The 21,764-nt window shown below is 44.8% G+C and overlaps 1 protein-coding gene across 1 annotated transcript in view; it reads right to left on the reverse strand.

The window, feature by feature from the left end:
* Nucleotides 1–17,480, reverse strand: part of LOC123743826 (stimulated by retinoic acid gene 8 protein homolog) — a 37,478-nt gene extending 19,998 nt beyond the window's left edge. Inside the window, exons 1-4 of the mRNA XM_082978086.1 lie at nucleotides 17,402–17,480; nucleotides 17,247–17,328; nucleotides 15,826–15,990; nucleotides 4,897–5,191 (exon numbers count right to left, since the gene is read on the reverse strand). Coding sequence (XP_082834212.1) covers nucleotides 4,897–5,191; nucleotides 15,826–15,990; nucleotides 17,247–17,328; nucleotides 17,402–17,414 — 555 coding nt within the window. The 5' untranslated portion in view covers nucleotides 17,415–17,480. The remainder of the gene's footprint in view (nucleotides 1–4,896; nucleotides 5,192–15,825; nucleotides 15,991–17,246; nucleotides 17,329–17,401) is intronic.
* Between the last annotated feature and the right edge of the window lie 4,284 nt (nucleotides 17,481–21,764).

Raw genomic sequence — 21,764 nt, forward strand, 5'->3', positions numbered from 1 at the left:
CACTGTTCCCATTTCTCCAGTGGTATGACTGCTGTCTACCATCCATCACTATGGGGTCACTGTTCCCATTTCTCCAGTGGTATGACTGTCTACCATCCATCACTATGGGGTCACTGTTCCCATTTCTCCAGTGGTATGACTGTCTACCATCCATCACTATGGGGTCACTGTTCCCATTTCTCCAGTGGTATGACTGTCTACCATCCATCACTATGGGGTCACTGTTCCCATTTCTCCAGTGGTATGACTGTCTGTCTACCATCCATCACTATGGGGTCACTGTTCCCATTTCTCCAGTGGTATGACTGTCTACCATCCATCACTATGGGGTCATTTCTCCAGCGGTATGACTGTGGGTAGTGTGTCAGTTCAATAGAGAGACGAGGGGTGACTTCTAGACAGGGAGCCAAACCACCAAAGCTCTTAAAACGGCTAACCCTGTTGTCTACTGTCTTTTACCCCCTAAAGACTAAAGCAAGGTGCTAGAGAGACCATCTCTTCCTCCCTTCCTCCCCCTTTCAGACGGATTAGTAGTGGCATCTTGTCCTGGGAGAAGCCTACTGGGAGAGAGGGATGAAACGAAGGAGAGAGAGAGAGAGCCAGAGGGATGGAGAGACAGACGGAGAGGGAGAGACAGACGGAGAGGGAGAGAGCGGAAACTCGCTAGTAAAACTGCTCACTGTCTGGAGAAACAGAGCAGCTCACTGACTGGATAAACAGCTGGAACAGAACGTGGTAGCTGGACGCTGGGAGACGGTGTGACCCCTGACCTCTCCATAGGACGGTGTGACCCCTGACCTCTCCATAGGAAGGAGACGAGGCCGTGAGACGGTGTGACCCCTGACCTCTCCATAGGAAGGAGACGAGGCTGTGAGACGGTGTGACCCCTGACCTCTCCATAGGAAGGAGACGAGGCTGTGAGACGGTGTGACCCCTGACCTCTCCATAGGAAGGAGACGAGGCCGTGAGACGGTGTGACCCCTGACCTCTCCATAGGAAGGAGACGAGGCCGTGAGACGGTGTGACCCCTGACCTCTCCATAGGAAGGAGACGAGGCTGTGAGACGGTGTGACCCCTGACCTCTCCATAGGAAGGAGACGAGGCTGTGAGACGGTGTGACCCCTGACCTCTCCATAGGAAGGAGACGAGGCCGTGAGACGGTGTGACCCCTGACCTCTCCATAGGAAGGAGACGAGGCCGTGAGACGGTGTGACCCCTGACCTCTCCATAGGAAGGAGACGAGGCCGTGAGACGGTGTGACCCCTGACCTCTCCATAGGAAGGAGACGAGGCCGTGAGACGGTGTGACCCCTGACCTCTCCATAGGAAGGAGACGAGGCCGTGAGACGGTGTGACCCCTGACCTCTCCATAGGAAGGAGACGAGGCCGTGAGACGGTGTGACCCCTGACCTCTCCATAGGAAGGAGACGAGGCCGTGAGACGGTGTGACCCCTGACCTCTCCATAGGAAGGAGACGAGGCCGTGAGACGGTGTGACCCCTGACCTCTCCATAGGAAGGAGACGAGGCCGTGAGACGGTGTGACCCCTGACCTCTCCATAGGAAGGAGACGAGGCTGTGAGACGGTGTGACCCCTGACCTCTCCATAGGAAGGAGACGAGGCTGTGAGACGGTGTGACCCCTGACCTCTCCATAGGAAGGAGACGAGGCCGTGAGACGGTGTGACCCCTGACCTCTCCATAGGAAGGAGACGAGGCCGTGAGACGGTGTGACCCCTGACCTCTCCATAGGAAGGAGACGAGGCTGTGAGACGGTGTGACCCCTGACCTCTCCATAGGAAGGAGACGAGGCCGTGAGACGGTGTGACCCCTGACCTCTCCATAGGACGGTGTGACCCCTGACCCAGGAGTTCTTTAACTTTTTCAGCCTGGGACCCAAGCTCATGGAAATATGCAACTATATGTAAATATTGGTACATTTCATTACCCTTATGCCTAAAACAAATGCAATAGACAAAAACATATAATAATGCCATAAAATATCCATTTAAATATCTAATGTTTATTCTGCCCTACCAAGCAAAAAGGCAGTAACTTCTCACAGCGTGAAACTGAGGAAAAATGGCTTTTATTTACCTTTGGTTTCACAGTAACTTTATGCAGTTACTGTTAACATGACCCCCATTTTCTCACAATACGAGGCAGGATACTTGTCCACATGATTAAGCACGTAGTTAATGTAGCAAAAAATGACTAACTCATTTTAGACCAACCGAGCAGTTACTGCCTGTTTTGCTTGGTAGGGCAGCATTGCTCCTCATTTAAAAACACTCTTACATATCTGTCTAGGTTGGAACTGGTGCTGTTAAAAATACAATATTTTTTTTTAAATTCTGAACTGGAATAAAATGATTGATCAACAGAACACAAACACACAGGCTCCATTTTGTGATAGTGTAACCATAACAGTACAGATGAAAAACGATCAGGTCTACTGTACATCTTCACTGTAGAAAGTATTGTTGGGAAAGAAACAACTATAGGTTTGAACTGGTTTTATTCAATAATATGTTTTATTCTGAACATGAATAAACTGATTGATCACATCACACAGGTTGAAGTTTTCAACAGGCATGTCTATTCTGGCATTGTCTATTTTAGAGCAACACAGAGGTCATACTCAGCACTGAGTCTGTTTCTGTACCTTGTTTTTTAAAAGGACGCCAGAGTTGAGAACCCGGACTGACACAACCTGGACCAGTTGGTAGAGCATGGTGTGTGCAACGCCAGGGTTGTGGGTTCGATTCCCACGGGGGGCCAGTACAAAAAAATGCATGAAATGAAATGTATGAATTCACTACTGTAAGTCGCTCTGGATAAGAGCGTCTGCTAAATGACTAAAATGTAAAATGTAAATGTAACCAGAACATCTACTGCTTCCTCAGTCAGGCAGGAGAGCACTTCCTGTTGTAGATGATCAACCCAGAACTGTGTGAGTGGGTTCTCAGTCAGGCAGGAGACCACTTCCTGTTGTAGATGAACAACCCAGAACTGTGTGAGTGGGTTCTCAGTCAGGCAGGAGACCACTTCCTGTTGTAGATGAACAACCCAGAACTGTGTGAGTGGGTTCTCAGTCAGGCAGGAGACCACTTCCTGTTGTAGATGAACAACCCAGAACTGTGTGAGTGGGTTCTCAGTCAGACAGGAGACCACTTCCTGTTGTAGATGATCAACCCAGAACTGTGTGAGTGGGTTCTCAGTCAGGCAGGAGACCACTTCCTGTTGTAGATGAACAACCCAGAACTGTGTGAGTGGGTTCTCAGTCAGACAGGAGACCACTTCCTGTTGTAGATGATCAACCCAGAACTGTGTGAGTGGGTTCTCAGTCAGGCAGGAGACCACTTCCTGTTGTAGATGAACAACCCAGAACTGTGTGAGTGGGTTCTCAGTCAGACAGGAGACCACTTCCTGTTGTAGATGATCAACCCAGAACTGTGTGAGTGGGTTCTCAGTCAGGCAGGAGACCACTTCCTGTTGTAGATGAACAACCCAGAACTGTGTGATTGGGATCTCAGTCAGGCAGGAGACCACTTCCTGTTGTAGATGAACAACCCAGAACTGTGTGAGTGGGTTCTCAGTCAGGAAGGAGACCACTTCCTGTTGTAGATGAACAACCCAGAACTGTGTGAGTGGGATCTCAGTCAGGCAGGAGACCACTTCCTGTTGTAGATGATCAACCCTGTTTCACGAATCACTGTTTCCAGAAGCACCATTTCCTGAAGCATTATTCTGCCCTGTTCTGAAAGACCGGTGCTGAGCAGACAGGGGCCAAACTGAAACTAAGAGAGAGAAACTCATCGCTGTATTGGCGTTTCATGACGATTGAGCTCAGTCAGAACTTGTCGCTACCATGAGTCCATTTGGTTGACAGTGGTTTGTGATGGCTTGTGGGAATGACAAGTCAGCGGCTGACAGCGCTGCAGCGTTTGGGGTCTCGGAGTTGATCTTCAAGAAACCTGCTGAAAATATATCCGGTAAACCGCGAAGCACACAGGCATCTCCCCCTCGCGCAGCGGCCAAACTGAGCAGAGACCGGTGCTGAGCAGAGACCGGTGCTAAGCTGACAGGCATCTCCCCCTCGCGCAGCGGCCAAACTGAGCAGAGACCGGTGCTAAGCGGACAGGGGCCAAACTGAGCAGAGACCGGTGCTAAGCGGACAGGGGCCAAACTGAGCAGAGACCGGTGCTAAGCTGACAGGGGCCAAACTGAGCAGAGACCGGTGCTGAGCAGACAGGGGCCAAACTGAGCAGAGACCGGTGCTGAGCAGACAGGGGCCAAACTGAGCAGAGACCGGTGCTAAGCTGACAGCGCACTGAACAGTGAGTGCAGTCACACTTTTTAATGTATTTAACCTTTATTTGGGCTCCCGAGTGGTGCAGCGGTCTAAGGCACCGCATCTAAGTGTAAGAGGTGTCACTACAGTCCCTGGTTCGAATCCAGGCTGTATCGCTTTTGGCTGTGATTGCGAGTCCCATAGGGCGGTGCGCAATTGGCCCAGCGTCGTCCGGGTTTGGCCGGTGTAGACCGTCATTGTAAATAAGAATTTGTTCTTAACTGACTTGCCGAGTTAAATAAATGATTTAACGAGGCAAGTCAGGTAAGAACAAAATATTTTACACTGACGGCCTCCCCCGGCCAAACCCGGACGACGCTGGGCCAACGGTGCGTCGCCCCATATAGGACTCCCGATCACTGTCGGGTTGTGATACAGCCCGGGATCGAACCAGGGTCTGTAGTGACGCCTCTAGCACTGAGATGCAATGCCTTCGACCGCTGCGCCACTTGGCCAAATCAATTCGAATCCAGTAATCAATGAAATAATTGATTATAATTCATTAAAAACAGGTCCGACCCACACTTTAAGGAAAGCTGTACTCACCTCTTCATAGGTAGAAGGAGAAGAGCCTCCCTGGCTGTTTGCCTGAGTGGAGGGCTGGAGCGCGAGGTGGAGGTGGGTGTCAGGACCAGGATTAGGGGGTCTCTCTGCCGGCCCTTCCCAGCCCAGGGTGCTCTGCTGGGGGGTACAGGTCTGGTAGGCTGCCCGGCGCTCTGGAGAGAAGCTATCCCACAGGCCTGAGATAGCTTCAGATACTACAGCCAGACCAGTCTGTCCCGGGCTCAGCACACCGCTACAAACCAACTTCTCTAGTGTCTGTCTGTAGAACAACAAGTACCTGGGGAGAGAGAGAGATGGAGGAGAGAGAGAGAGGGATGGGGAGAGAGGGATGGGGGAGAGAGAGAGGGAGAGAGGGATGGGAGAGAGAGAGAGGGAGAGAGAGAGAGGGATGGGGGAGAGGGGGAGAGAGAGGGGGATGGGGGAGAGAGAGAGAGAAAAATAAAGGGATGGGGCAGAGAGAGAGAGAGAGAGAGAGAGAGAGGGATGGGGAGAGAGGGATAGAGAGAGGGATGGGGAGAGAGGGATAGAGAGAGGGATGGGGGAGAGAGAGAGAGATAGAGGTAAGGCATAGAGCTGTGTGTACTGTCCATTATTACTGTATTCTACTATAGATAACAACATTACTGTAGTAGCAACATTACTGTATTCTACTATAGATAACAACATTACTGTAGTAGCAACATTACTGTAGTCTACTATGGATAACATTACTGTAGTCTACTATAGATAACAACATTACTGTAGTCTACTATGATAACAACATTACTGTAGTCTACTATGGATAACAACATTACTGTAGTCTACTATAGATAACAACATTACTGTATTCTACTATGGATAACAACATTACTGTATTCTACTATAGATAACAACATTACTGTAGTCTACTATGGATAACAACATTACTGTATTCTACTATGGATAACAACATTACTGTAGTCTACTATGGATAACAACATTACTGTATTCTACTATGGATAACAACATTACTGTATTCTACTATGGATAACAACATTACTGTATTCTACTATGGATAACAACATTACTGTATTCTACTATAGATAGCAACATTACTGTAGTCTACTATAGATAACAACATTACTGTATTCTACTATGGATAACAACATTACTGTAGTCTACCATAGATTACAACATTACTGTAGTCTACTATGGATAACAACATTACTGTATTCTACTATAGATAACAACATTACTGTAGTCTACTATGGATAACAACATTACTGTAGTCTACTATGGATAACAACATTACTGTATTCTACTATAGATAACAACATTACTGTATTCTACTATAGATAACAACATTACTGTAGTCTACTATAGATAACAACATTACTGTAGTCTACTATGGATAACAACATTACTGTATTCTACTATAGATAACAACATTACTGTAGTCTACTATGGATAACAACATTACTGTAGTCTACTATGGATAACAACATTACTGTATTCTACTATAGATAACAACATTACTGTATTCTACTATAGATAACAACATTACTGTAGTCTACTATAGATAACAACATTACTGTATTCTACTATGATAACAACATTACTGTAGTCTACTATGGATAACAACATTACTGTAGTCTACTATAGATAACAACATTACTGTATTCTACTATGATAACAACATTACTGTAGTCTACTATGGATAACAACATTACTGTAGTCTACTATGGATAACAACATTACTGTATTCTACTATAGATAACAACATTACTGTATTCTACTATAGATAACAACATTACTGTAGTCTACTATGGATAACAACATTACTGTATTCTACTATAGATAACAACATTACTGTATTCTACTATAGATAACAACATTACTGTAGTCTACTATGGATAACAACATTACTGTAGTAGCAACATTACTGTTTTCTACTATAGATAACAACATTACTGTAGTCTACTATAGATAACATTACTGTAGTCTACTATGGATAACAACATTACTGTAGTCTACTATGGATAACAACATTACTGTATTCTACTATGGATAACAACATTACTGTAGACTACTATAGATTACAACATTACTGTATTCTACTATGGATAACAACATTACTGTAGTCTACTATGGATAACAACATTACTGTATTCTACTATAGATAACAACATTACTGTAGTCTACTATAGATAACAACATTACTGTAGTCTACTATGATAACAACATTACTGTAGTCTACTATAGATAACAACATTACTGTAGTCTACTATAGATAACATTACTGTAGTCTACTATGGATAACAACATTACTGTAGTCTACTATGATAACAACATTACTGTAGTCTACTATAGATAACATTACTGTATTCTACTATGGATAACAACATTACTGTAGTCTACTATGGATAACAACATTACTGTAGTCTACTATAGATAACAACATTACTGTATTCTACTATGGATAACAACATTACTGTAGTCTACTATAGATAACAACATTACTGTAGTCTACTATGGATAACAACATTACTGTAGTCTACTATAGATTACAACATTACTGTAGTCTACTATAGATAACAACATTACTGTAGTCTACTATAGATAACAACATTACTGTAGTCTACTATAGATAACAACATTACTGTAGTCTACTATGATAACAACATTACTGTAGTCTACTATAGATAACAACATTACTGTAGTCTACTATGGATAACAACATTACTGTAGTCTACTATGGATAACAACATTACTGTAGTCTACTATAGATAACAACATTACTGTATTCTACTATAGATAATAACATTACTGTAGTCTACTATGGATAACAACATTACTGTAACAACATTACTGTATTCTACTATAGATAACAACATTACTGTATTCTACTATAGATAACAACATTACTGTAGTCTACTATAGATAACAACATTACTGTAGTCTACTATAGATAACAACATTACTGTATTCTACTATGGATAACAACATTACTGTATTCTACTATGGATAACAACATTACTGTATTCTACTATGCATAACAACATTACTGTAGTCTACGATAGATAACAACATTACTGTATTCTACTATGGATAACAACATTACTGTATTCTACTATGCATAACAACATTGTGGAGTTTAAATTCTAATACCAAGCTCAGGAGGGGAACCATCATCGCTGTTTTATGGAGGTTATACATTAATTTGCCATTGGTGAAATGAATGAGCCCTTTTTAAATCACTCTCCATGGTCAGAGGTGCCCCACGGTGCCACCAGCTATAAATCCCCTCGTGATAAATCCTTGATCCTCAGTCACAGGCCAGGAGAGCACTAACTCAACGCACTACGGACAGTTAAAACATCTCAACGGAGACAGGACATCTAATAGAAGCAACCAGCCAAGGGTGAAATTCTGGCAGGACAGATTGTTAATAAAAAAAGGACTTCAGATTAATTTGGATTTTGGGGGAATAGGTTCAACTGAGACTAAGGCAGAGACAGAATTGGCCCTTGAGATGTATCTTCTGTTGTCACTCATTCTGTCAGTAAATTGGTCTATAATCAGACTGTCAGTAAATTGGTCTATAATCTGACTGTCAGTAAATTGGTCTATAATCAGACTGTCAATAAATTGGTCTATAATCAGACTGTCAGTAAATTGGTCTATAATCTGACTGTCAGTAAATTGGTCTATAATCAGACTGTCAATAAATTGGTCTATAATCAGACTGTCAATAAATTGGTCTATATTCTGACTGTCAATAAATTGGTCTATAATCAGACTGTCAATAAATTGGTCTATAATCTGCCTGTCAATAAATTGGTCTATAATCTGTCAATAAATTGGTCTATAATCTGCCTGTCAGTAAATTGGTCTATAATCAGACTGTCAATAAATTGGTCTATAATCTGCCTGTCAGTAAATTGGTCTATAATCTGTCAATAAATTGGTCTATAATCTGCCTGTCAGTAAATTGGTCTATAATCAGACTGTCAGTAAATTGGTCTATAATCTGCCTGTCAGTAAATTGGTCTATAATCAGACTGTCAGTAAATTGGTCTATAATCTGTCAATAAATTGGTCTATAATCAGACTGTCAGTAAATTGGTCTATAATCTGCCTGTCAATAAATTGGTCTATAATCTGCCTGTCAGTAAAGTGGTCTATAATCAGACTGTCAGTAAATTGGTCTATAATCTGCCTGTCAGTAACTTGGTCTATAATCTGACTGTCAATAAATTGGTCTATAATCTGACTGTCAGTAACTTGGTCTATAATCAGACTGTCAATAAATTGGTCTATAATCTGCCTGTCAGTAAATTGGTCTATAATCAGACTGTCAGTAAATTGGTCTATAATCTGCCTGTCAGTAAATTGGTCTATAATCAGACTGTCAGTAAATTGGTCTATAATCTGTCAATAAATTGGTCTATAATCAGACTGTCAGTAAATTGGTCTATAATCTGCCTGTCAATAAATTGGTCTATAATCTGCCTGTCAGTAAATTGGTCTATAATCAGACTGTCAGTAAATTGGTCTATAATCTGCCTGTCAGTAAATTGGTCTATAATCAGACTGTCAGTAAATTGGTCTATAATCTGACTGTCAGTAACTTGGTCTATAATCTGACTGTCAGTAACTTGGTCTATAATCTGACTGTCAGTAAATTGGTCTATAATCTGTCAATAAATTGGTCTATAATCAGACTGCTTTCCACTGAATGTTTAATAAAGTCACTGTGTCCCTTAAAGTAACAGTGAAGGCCAGACAGATTAAGCCCTACTCCTAGACAACATGCTTTTCAGTCCAGAACATGAGTTCACCTACATCCGGGAAACCAGCCCAAAGACAGAGTGAGTGCTGCCGACCAATTGTCCGGGAGAAGAAACTATCCCATTGTGAAATAATGTTTTATAGCCTCTACGCTGATGGAAATACCAGATGACTGGTCAGCTGTATAGCCTCTACGCTGATGGAAATACCAGTGGACTGGTCAGCTGTATAGCCTCTACGCTGATGGAAATACCAGTGGACTGGTCAGCTGTATAGCCTCTACGCTGATGGAAATACCAGATGACTGGTCAGCTGTATAGCCTCTACGCTGATGGAAATACCAGATGACTGGTCAGCTGTATAGCCTCTACGCTGATGGAAATACCAGATGACTGGTCAGCTGTATAGCCTCTACGCTGATGGAAATACCAGATGACTGGTCAGCTGTATAGCCTCAACACTGATGGAGATACCAGTGGACTGGTCAGCTGTATAGCCTCTACGCTGATGGAAATACCAGTGGACTGGTCAGCTGTATAGCCTCTACGCTGATGGAAATACCAGATGACTGGTCAGCTGTATAGCCTCTACGCTGATGGAGATACCAGTGGACTGGTCAGCTGTATAGCCTCTACGCTGATGGAAATACCAGATGACTGGTCAGCTGTATAGCCTCTACGCTGATGGAAATACCAGATGACTGGTCAGCTGTATAGCCTCTACGCTGATGGAAATACCAGTGGACTGGTCAGCTGTATAGCCTCTACGCTGATGGAAATACCAGTTGACTGGTCAGCTGTATAGCCTCTACGCTGATGGAAATACCAGATGACTGGTCAGCTGTATAGCCTCTACGCTGATGGAAATACCAGATGACTGGTCAGCTGTATAGCCTCTACGCTGATGGAAATACCAGATGACTGGTCAGCTGTATAGCCTCTACGCTGATGGAAATACCAGTGGACTGGTCAGCTGTATAGCCTCTACGCTGATGGAAATACCAGATGACTGGTCAGCTGTATAGCCTCTACGCTGATGGAAATACCAGTTGACTGGTCAGCTGTATAGCCTCTACGCTGATGGAAATACCAGATGACTGGTCAGCTGTATAGCCTCTACGCTGATGGAAATACCAGATGACTGGTCAGCTGTATAGCCTCTACGCTGATGGAAATACCAGATGACTGGTCAGCTGTATAGCCTCTACGCTGATGGAAATACCAGATGACTGGTCAGCTGTATAGCCTCTACGCTGATGGAAATACCAGATGACTGGTCAGCTGTATAGCCTCTACGCTGATGGAAATACCAGATGACTGGTCAGCTGTATAGCCTCTACGCTGATGGAAATACCAGATGACTGGTCAGCTGTATAGCCTCTACGCTGATGGAAATACCAGATGACTGGTCAGCTGTATAGCCTCTACGCTGATGGAAATACCAGATGACTGGTCAGCTGTATAGCCTCTACGCTGATGGAAATACCAGATGACTGGTCAGCTGTATAGCCTCTACGCTGATGGAAATACCAGATGACTGGTCAGCTGTATAGCCTCTACGCTGATGGAAATACCAGATGACTGGTCAGCTGTATAGCCTCTACGCTGATGGAAATACCAGATGACTGGTCAGCTGTATAGCCTCTACGCTGATGGAAATACCAGATGACTGGTCAGCTGTATAGCCTCTACGCTGATGGAAATACCAGATGACTGGTCAGCTGTATAGCCTCTACGCTGATGGAAATACCAGATGACTGGTCAGCTGTATAGCCTCTACGCTGATGGAAATACCAGATGACTGGTCAGCTGTATAGCCTCTACGCTGATGGAAATACCAGATGACTGGTCAGCTGTATAGCCTCTACGCTGATGGAAATACCAGATGACTGGTCAGCTGTATAGCCTCTACGCTGATGGAAATACCAGATGACTGGTCAGCTGTATAGCCTCTACGCTGATGGAAATACCAGATGACTGGTCAGCTGTATAGCCTCTACGCTGATGGAAATACCAGATGACTGGTCAGCTGTATAGCCTCTACGCTGATGGAAATACCAGATGACTGGTCAGCTGTATAGCCTCTACGCTGATGGAAATACCAGATGACTGGTCAGCTGTATAGCCTCTACGCTGATGGAAATACCAGATGACTGGTCAGCTGTATAGCCTCTACGCTGATGGAAATACCAGTGGACTGGTCAGCTGTATAGCCTCTACGCTGATGGAAATACCAGTGGACTGGTCAGCTGTATAGCCTCTACGCTGATGGAAATACCAGTGGACTGGTCAGCTGTATAGCCTCTACGCTGATGGAAATACCAGATGACTGGTCAGCTGTATAGCCTCTACGCTGATGGAAATACCAGATGACTGGTCAGCTGTATAGCCTCTACGCTGATGGAAATACCAGATGACTGGTCAGCTGTATAGCCTCTACGCTGATGGAAATACCAGTGGACTGGTCAGCTGTATAGCCTCTACGCTGATGGAAATACCAGTGGACTGGTCAGCTGTATAGCCTCTACGCTGATGGAAATACCAGTGGACTGGTCAGCTGTATAGCCTCTACGCTGATGGAAATACCAGATGACTGGTCAGCTGTATAGCCTCTACGCTGATGGAAATACCAGTGGACTGGTCAGCTGTATAGCCTCTACGCTGATGGAAATACCAGATGACTGGTCAGCTGTATAGCCTCTACGCTGATGGAAATACCAGTGGACTGGTCAGCTGTATAGCCTCTACGCTGATGGAAATACCAGTGGACTGGTCAGCTGTATAGCCTCTACGCTGATGGAAATACCAGTGGACTGGTCAGCTGTATAGCCTCTACGCTGATGGAAATACCAGTGGACTGGTCAGCTGTATAGCCTCTACGCTGATGGAAATACCAGATGACTGGTCAGCTGTATAGCCTCTACGCTGATGGAAATACCAGATGACTGGTCAGCTGTATAGCCTCTACGCTGATGGAAATACCAGATGACTGGTCAGCTGTATAGCCTCTACGCTGATGGAAATACCAGATGACTGGTCAGCTGTATAGCCTCTACGCTGATGGAAATACCAGTGGACTGGTCAGCTGTATAGCCTCTACGCTGATGGAAATACCAGTTGACTGGTCAGCTGTATAGCCTCTACGCTGATGGAAATACCAGATGACTGGTCAGCTGTATAGCCTCTACGCTGATGGAAATACCAGATGACTGGTCAGCTGTATAGCCTCAACACTGATGGAGATACCAGTGGACTGGTCAGCTGTATAGCCTCTACGCTGATGGAAATACCAGTGGACTGGTCAGCTGTATAGCCTCTACGCTGATGGAAATACCAGATGACTGGTCAGCTGTATAGCCTCTACGCTGATGGAAATACCAGTTGACTGGTCAGCTGTATAGCCTCTACGCTGATGGAAATACCAGATGACTGGTCAGCTGTATAGCCTCTACGCTGATGGAAATACCAGATGACTGGTCAGCTGTATAGCCTCTACGCTGATGGAAATACCAGATGACTGGTCAGCTGTATAGCCTCTACGCTGATGGAAATACCAGTGGACTGGTCAGCTGTATAGCCTCTACGCTGATGGAAATACCAGTGGACTGGTCAGCTGTATAGCCTCTACGCTGATGGAAATACCAGATGACTGGTCAGCTGTATAGCCTCTACGCTGATGGAAATACCAGATGACTGGTCAGCTGTATAGCCTCTACGCTGATGGAAATACCAGATGACTGGTCAGCTGTATAGCCTCTACGCTGATGGAAATACCAGTGGACTGGTCAGCTGTATAGCCTCTACGCTGATGGAAATACCAGATGACTGGTCAGCTGTATAGCCTCGACGCTGATACACACCCTAGAGCATACAGATACAGAGTCTCTGAGTGGATCATCTGTCACGACAGGCAATAGCTGCTACTGGTGATGCATCTTCTGGTGCCTTCAAGACAACGGAGAACTCTGAAAAATACCAGATCAAATCACGACGTCGGTGACCTTCAGGTCCAAAAAGGTCGGAGCTCTAGAAAGAGGTCTGAGAGTTCCAGAGTTTGCGAGTTGGATGACCATTCAAAACTATTTTTCCCCCCAGTCGGAGCTTGCTTGTTTCCCAGTTCCCTTGAACGCACTGAAGTCAAGAGATTTTCCCCGAGTTGTCTTGAACGCGGCGTCAAACTGTTGGAAGCGTGACGACACACCACTTTGCAATGAGCTGGAGGCAGTATGCATTTTGAAAAAAAAACACATACTGAATTGGTTGAAAGTTGTAACGTTTTACTACATATTATGAGACAATGTTCTTATCTTGCCTATTAGATCTCCTCCTCGTTCTACGTTTCTAACGGAGGGTTTTAATCTCGGTCACATGAAATCGCTAGCATGTCGCAGTGGCCTTTTGACAACGGTGTTTTTTGCACTAACTGCGTTATGGAACGAACGTTCGTGGCTCACAGCCTACCGCCTTGTGCACAATGCTGCAGTTACAATGTGAAGAAATAATAGTTTAGCAATATTTTTAAGCTAAAACGTTCTGATCTGTTGCATCAGACTCATTGCTTTAAAATATCTACAGTTGAAGTCAGTGGGAAGTTTACATACACCAAGGTTGGAGTCATTAAAACTCGTTTTTTCAACCACTCCACAAATTTCTTGTTAACAAACTATAGTTTTGGCAAGTCGGTTAGGACATCTACTTTGTGCATGACACAAGTCATTTTTCCAACTATTGTTTACAGACAGATTATTTCACTTATAATTCACTATATCACAATTCCTATATATCCTAGGCCTACTGGTTGTATGAATCTGGGATCCATCGTCCCAAAACTGTCCCAGAGTCTGTTTGGACCAGGCTATTTCTTCCTCGACAAGCTGACCAATAGAATAGGTAGCCTACACGTTTCTACTATAGTAGATTGACATCGGCTAGCGATGTTGCTGTTCGTTGCTCGTCTTGTTAACTTCTTCAAAGTGAACGTCAGAATTCAGTAAGAACAAACGCACATCGTTGTTGCATCCTTGATTTGCATGTTAATAGGAATTACCATATTCTAAATGTTCTGTTAATATGAATTACTATATTCTAAATGTTCTGTTAATATGAATTACCATATTCTAAATGTTCTGTTAATATGAATTACCATATTCTAAAGGTTCTGTTAATATGAATTACCATATTCTAAATGTTCTGCTAATATGAATTACCATATTCTAAATGTTCTGTTAATATGAATTACCATATTCTAAATGTTCTGTTAATATGAATTACCATATTCTAAATGTTCTGCTAATGTGAATTACCATATTCTAAATGTTCTGCTAATATGAATTACCATATTCTAAATGTTCTGCTAATATGAATTACCATATTCTAAAGGTTCTGTTAATGTGATTTACCATATTCTAAAGGTTCTGTTAATATGAATGACCATATTCTAAATGTTCTGCTAATATGAATTACCATATTCTAAATGTTCTGGTAATATGAATTACCATATTCTAAATGTTCTGGTAATATGAATTACCATATTCTAAATGTTCTGCTAATGTGAATTACCATATTCTAAATGTTCTGCTAATATGAATTACCATATTCTAAATGTTCTGCTAATGTGATTTACCATATTCTAAAGGTTCTGTTAATGTGATTTACCATATTCTAAAGGTTCTGTTAATATGAATTACCATATTCTAAATGTTCTGCTAATATGAATTACCATATTCTAAATGTTCTGCTAATATGAATTACCATATTCTAAATGTTCTGGTAATATGAATTACCATATTCTAAAGGTTCTGTTAATGTGATTTACCATATTCTAAAGGTTCTGTTAATATGAATTACCATATTCTAAATGTTCTGCTAATATGAATTACCATATTCTAAATGTTCTGGTAATATGAATTACCATATTCTAAATGTTCTGGTAATATGAATTACCATATTCTAAATGTTCTGCTAATGTGAATTACCATATTCTAAATGTTCTGCTAATATGAATTACCATATTCTAAATGTTATTTCTGTCATTCTGAGCACCGTGGGTGGTACGTCCTAATCAGATAACGCACCCAATACATATAGGTCTGGTAAATTTCTCAAAATGTCCCGTAAATGAAAATCTCCCCGGCGACACGGAAACCCTGGAACGAGCCCCCACCCTTCAAACTCCAGGATGTTGGTTAGAGAGCTGATGGAGGTCTGAGAGGGGACGGAGTCATCCAGAGTCTCCTCCGCAGAGTCTTCCTCACTGGTCTCAGTCAGGTCCTCTCTGTCAGCTGCGCCACGACGTCTGGGACCACCAGGTCTTCTGGAGCGCATGGAGCTGAGGGGAGGGGGGAAAGGGGGGGAGGGAGGGGACAGGTTTTTAATATAAGACTGAAAAAAAGAAGCTAATTGATGCTGCCCCCCAGTGGTAATCTCTACTAACTGCAGGTGGCACGCTGTACTCAGGGAAAGGGGATACCTAGGCAGTTGTTCAGTAACATGGGTAGATGCTGCCCCCCAGTGGTAATCTCTACTAACTGCAGGTGGCACGCTGTACTCAGGGAAAGGGGATACCTAGGCAGTTGTTCAATAACATGGGTAGATGCTGCCCCCCAGTGGTAATCTGTACTAACTGCAGGTGGCACGCTGTACTCAGGGAAAGGGGATACCTAGGCAGTTGTTCAATAACATGGGTAGATGCTGCCCCCCAGTGGTAATCTCTACTAACTGCAGGTGGCACGCTGTACTCAGGGAAAGGGGATACCTAGGCAGTTGTTCAATAACATGGGTAGATGCTGCCCCCCAGTGGTAATCTCTACTAACTGCAGGTGGCACGCTGTACTCAGGGAAAGGGGAGACCTAGGCAGTAGTTCAATAACATGGGTAGATGCTGCCCCCCAGTGGTAATCTCTACTAACTGCAGGTGGCACGCTGTACTCAGGGAAAGGGGATACCTAGGCAGTTGTTCAATAACATGGGTAGATGCTGCCCCCCAGTGGTAATCTCTACTAACTGCAGGTGGCACGCTGTACTCAGGGAAAGGGGAGACCTAGGCAGTAGTTCAATAACATGGGTAGATGCTGCCCCCCAGTGGTAATCTCTACTAACTGCAGGTGGCACGCTGTACTCAGGGAAAGGGGAGACCTAGGCAGTTGTTCAACTGAAATGTGTCATCAGCATTTAACCCCTCTGACTCAGAGAGGGGCAGTGGGGCTGCGGGAGCTGCTGTTGTTAACTGCCTTGATCAAGGGCAGAACGGAAGATTTTTTTCCCCCACCTTGCCAGCTCGGGGATTCAAACCAGTAACCTTTCAGTTACTGAACCACAGCTCTTAACCCGCTAGGCTACCTGCCACCTAGGCTTTGCACCAGTATCTATGGGGGCGGCAGGTAGTCCAGTAGTTAGAGCGTTGGGCCAGTAACCAAAAGGTTGCTAGATCGAATCCCCCGAGCTGACAAGGTACAAATCTGTCGTTCTGCCCCCTGAACAAGGCAGTTAACCCACTGTTCCTAGGCCGTCATTGTAAATAAGAATTTGTTCTTAACTGACTTGCCTAGTTAAATAACAATCTAGTGTATGTCAACGGTAGTGTACCTGCTGTGTGACTGCAGCCTCCGGTACTCTGCCCTTACTTCATCCAAGCTGCACGGCCCGCCTTCATTACCGAGGAATATCCCTAAACACACGTCGGTGAATAGAAACTGCTCACTTAAATCACAGGACATGTTTTTATTCTGGGTTCCTCTCACCTTTCAGTAGCATCAGTCTGCTCAGGTAGGCTTCCTGCTCTTTGAGAAATCCTTTGGCATGGTCCAAGATCTTCCACTGACCGACAGGACAACATTACAATGACACTTTACAATACAAAACATTCAACTGAAGTTTCCACTTTTTATCTGATCCATAATACCAATTTATCACCAGGTAGGTGAAGATCTACCTGCATGGCCAGGTAGGTGAAATCTACCTGCAGAACCAGGTAGGTGAATATCTACCTGCATGGCCAGGTAGGTGAAATCTACCTGCAGCACCAGGTAGGTGAGGATCTACCTGCATGGCCAGGTAGGTGAAGATCTACCTGCATGGCCAGGTAGGTGAATATCTACCTGCATGGCCAGGTAGGTGATATCTACCTGCAGCACCAGGTAGGTGAAGATCTACCTGCATGGCCAGGTAGGTGAAGTATACCTGCATGGCCAGGTAGGTGAAGATCTATCCTGGAGGGACTGACCAATGCACCAAGTCTGGAACCAACATTTTTTAAATTAAGAACAAATTCTTATTTACAATGACGACCTAACAGGGCAACAGTGGGTTAACTGCCTTGTTCAGAAGGACAGATTTGTACCTTGTCAGCTCAGGGATTCGATCCGGCAACCTTTTGGTTACTGGCCCAATGCTCTAACCACTAGACTACCTGCCGCCCCATCATGACCCTGAACAGCTTTTAAATCTTACTAGCAACAGACTGAAATACGGAAAAATCAACAACAAAAAATCTAAATTAGCGGCGTTTGAATTTGTTGATAAAAAGCGGGACAAGACTGCTTGGTTGTGGGACACGTGACAGAGGGCCAAAATGCGGGAAAAGTGTTCACCCTAAAAATCCACTGTGAGCAGTTAGCAACAGCTAGCCCCAAATCACACGCTTTACCCAGCAACAGTTAGTTAGCTAGCCCCAAATCACACGCTTTACCCAGCAACAGCTAGCCCCAAATCACACGCTTTACCCAGCAACAGCTAGCCCCAAATCACACGCTTTACCCAGCAACAGCTAGCCCCAAATCACACGCTTTACCCAGCAACAGCTAGCCCCAAATCACACTCTCTACCCAGCAACAGTTAGTTAGCTAGCCCCAAATCACACGCTTTACCCAGCAACAGCTAGCCCAAAATCACACACTTTACCCAGCAACAGCTAGCCCCAAATCACACGCTTTACCCAGCAACAGCTAGTTAGCTAGCCCCAAATCACACGCTTTACCCAGCAACAGCTAGCTAGCCCCAAATCACACGCTTTACCCAGCAACAGCTAGCTAGCCCCAAATCACACGCTTTACCCAGCAACAGCTAGCCCCAAATCACACGCTTTACCCAGCAACAGCTAGCCCCAAATCACACGCTTTACCCAGCAACAGCTAGCCCCAAATCACACTCTCTACCCAGCAACAGTTAGTTAGCTAGCCCCAAATCACACGCTTTACCCAGCAACAGCTAGCCCCAAATCACACGCTTTACCCAGCAACAGCTAGCCCCAAATCACACGCTTTACCCAGCAACAGCTAGCCCCAAATCACACCCTCTCTACCCAGCAACAGTTAGTTAGCTAGCCCCAAATCACACGCTTTACCCAGCAACAGCTAGCCCCAAATCACACCCTCTCTACCCAGCAACAGTTAGTTAGCTAGCCCCAAATCACACTCTCTCTACCCAGCAACAGCTAGATAGCTAGCCCCAAATCACACCCTCTCTACCCAGCAACAGCTAGCCCCAAATCACACGCTTTACCCAGCAACAGTTAGCTAGCTAGCCCCAAATCACACGCTTTACCCAGCAACAGCTAGCCCCAAATCACACGCTTTACCCAGCAACAGCTAGCCCCAAATCACACGCTTTACCCAGCAACAGCTAGCCCCAAATCACACGCTTTACCCAGCAACAGCTAGTTAGCTAGCCCCAAATCACACGCTTTACCCAGCAACAGCTAGCCCCAAATCACACGCTTTACCCAGCAACAGCTAGCCCAAAATCACACGCTTTACCCAGCAACAGCTAGCCCCAAATCACACCCTCTCTACCCAGCAACAGTTAGTTAGCTAGCCCCAAATCACACGCTTTACCCAGCAACAGCTAGATAGCTAGCCCCAAATCACACCCTCTCTACCCAGCAACAGCTAGCCCCAAATCACACGCTTTACCCAGCAACAGTTAGCTAGCTAGCCCCAAATCACACGCTTTACCCAGCAACAGCTAGCCCCAAATCACACGCTTTACCCAGCAACAGCTAGCCCCAAATCACACGCTTTACCCAGCAACAGCTAGTTAGCTAGCCCCAAATCACACGCTTTACCCAGCAACAGCTAGCCCCAAATCACACGCTTTACCCAGCAACAGTTAGTTAGCTAGCTCCAAATCACACCCTCTCTACCCAGCAACAGTTAGTTAGCTAGCCCCAAATCACACCCTCTCTACCCAGCAACAGTTAGCTAGCTAGCCCCAAATCACACCCTCTCTACCCAGCAACAGTTAGTTAGGTAGCTCCAAATCACACCCTCTCTGCCCAGCAACAGTTAGTTAGCTAGCCCCAAATCACACTCTCTCTACCCAGCAACAGTTAGTTAGCTAGCCCCAAATCACACTCTCTCTACCCAGCAACAGTTAGTTAGCTAGCTCCAAATCACACCCTCTACCCAGCAACAGTTAGTTAGCTAGCCCCAAATCACACTCTCTCTACCCAGCAACAGTTAGTTAGCTAGCCCCAAATCACACTCTCTCTACCCAGCAACAGTTAGTTAGCTAGCCCCAAATCACAATCTCTCCCTACCCAGCAACAGTTAGTTAGCTAGCTCCAAATCACACCCTCTCTACCCAGCAACAGTTAGTTAGCTAGCTCCAAATCACACCCTCTCTACCCAGCAACAGTTAGTTAGCTAGCCCCAAATCACACCCTCTCTACCCAGCAACAGTTAGTTAGCTAGCTCCAAATCACACCCTCTCTACCCAGCAACAGTTAGTTAGCTAGCCCCAAATCACACCCTCTCTACCCAGCAACAGTTAGTTAGCTAGCCCCAAATCACACTCTCTCCCTACCCAGCAACAGTTAGCTAGCTAGCCCCAAATCACACCCTCTCTACCCAGCAACAGTTAGTTAGCTAGCTCCAAATCACACCCTCTCTACCCAGCAACAGTTAGTTAGCTAGCCCCAAATCACACTCTCTACCCAGCAACAGTTAGTTAGCTAGCCCCAAATCACACTCTCTCTACCCAGCAACAGTTAGTTAGCTAGCCCCAAATCACACTCTCTACCCAGCAACAGTTAGTTAGCTAGCCCCAAATCACACTCTCTACCCAGCAACAGTTAGTTAGGTAGCTCCAAATCACACCTTCTCTACCCAGCAACAGTTAGTTAGCTAGCCCCAAATCACACCCTCTCTACCCAGCAACAGTTAGTTAGCTAGCTCCAAATCACACCCTCTCTACCCAGCAACAGTTAGTTAGCTAGCCCCAAATCACACTCTCTACCCAGCAACAGTTAGTTAGCTAGCCCCAAATCACACTCTCTCTACCCAGCAACAGTTAGTTAGCTAGCCCCAAATCACACTCTCTACCCAGCAACAGTTAGTTAGGTAGCTCCAAATCACACCCTCTCTCTACCCAGCAACAGTTAGTTAGCTAGCCCCAAATCACACCCTCTATACCCAGCAACAGTTAGTTAGCTAGCTCCAAATCACACTCTCTCTACCCAGCAACAGTTAGTTAGCTAGCCCCAAATCACACTCTCTCTACCCAGCAACAGTTAGTTAGCTAGCCCCAAATCACACCCTCTCTACCCAGCAACAGTTAGCCCCAAATCACTCTCTACCCAGCAACAGTTAGTTAGCTAGCCCCAAATCACACTCTCTCTACCCAGCAACAGTTAGTTAGCTAGCTCCAAATCACACCCTCTCTACCCAGCAACAGTTAGCTAGCTAGCCCCAAATAACACTCTCTCCCTACCCAGCAACAGTTAGTTAGCTAGCCCCAAATCACACTCTCTCTACCCAGCAACAGTTAGTTAGCTAGCTCCAAATCACACCCTCTCTACCCAGCAACAGTTAGTTAGCTAGCTCCAAATCACACCCTCTCTACCCAGTAACAGTTAGTTAGCTAGCCCCAAATCACACCCTCTCTACCCAGCAACAGTTAGCTAGCTAGCCCCAAATCACATCCTCTCTACCCAGCAACAGTTAGTTAGCTAGCTCCAAATCACACCCTCTCTACCCAGCAACAGTTAGTTAGCTAGCCCCAAATCACACTCTCTCTACCCAGCAACAGTTAGTTAGCTAGCCCAAAATCACACTCTCTCTACCCAGCAACAGTTAGTTAGCTAGCCCCAAATCACACTCTCTCTAC

This window comes from Salmo salar, chromosome 07 (assembly GCF_965601325.2).
Source record: "Salmo salar chromosome 07, fSalSal1, whole genome shotgun sequence".
In the NCBI taxonomy this organism is placed as follows: Eukaryota; Metazoa; Chordata; class Actinopteri; order Salmoniformes; family Salmonidae; genus Salmo; species Salmo salar.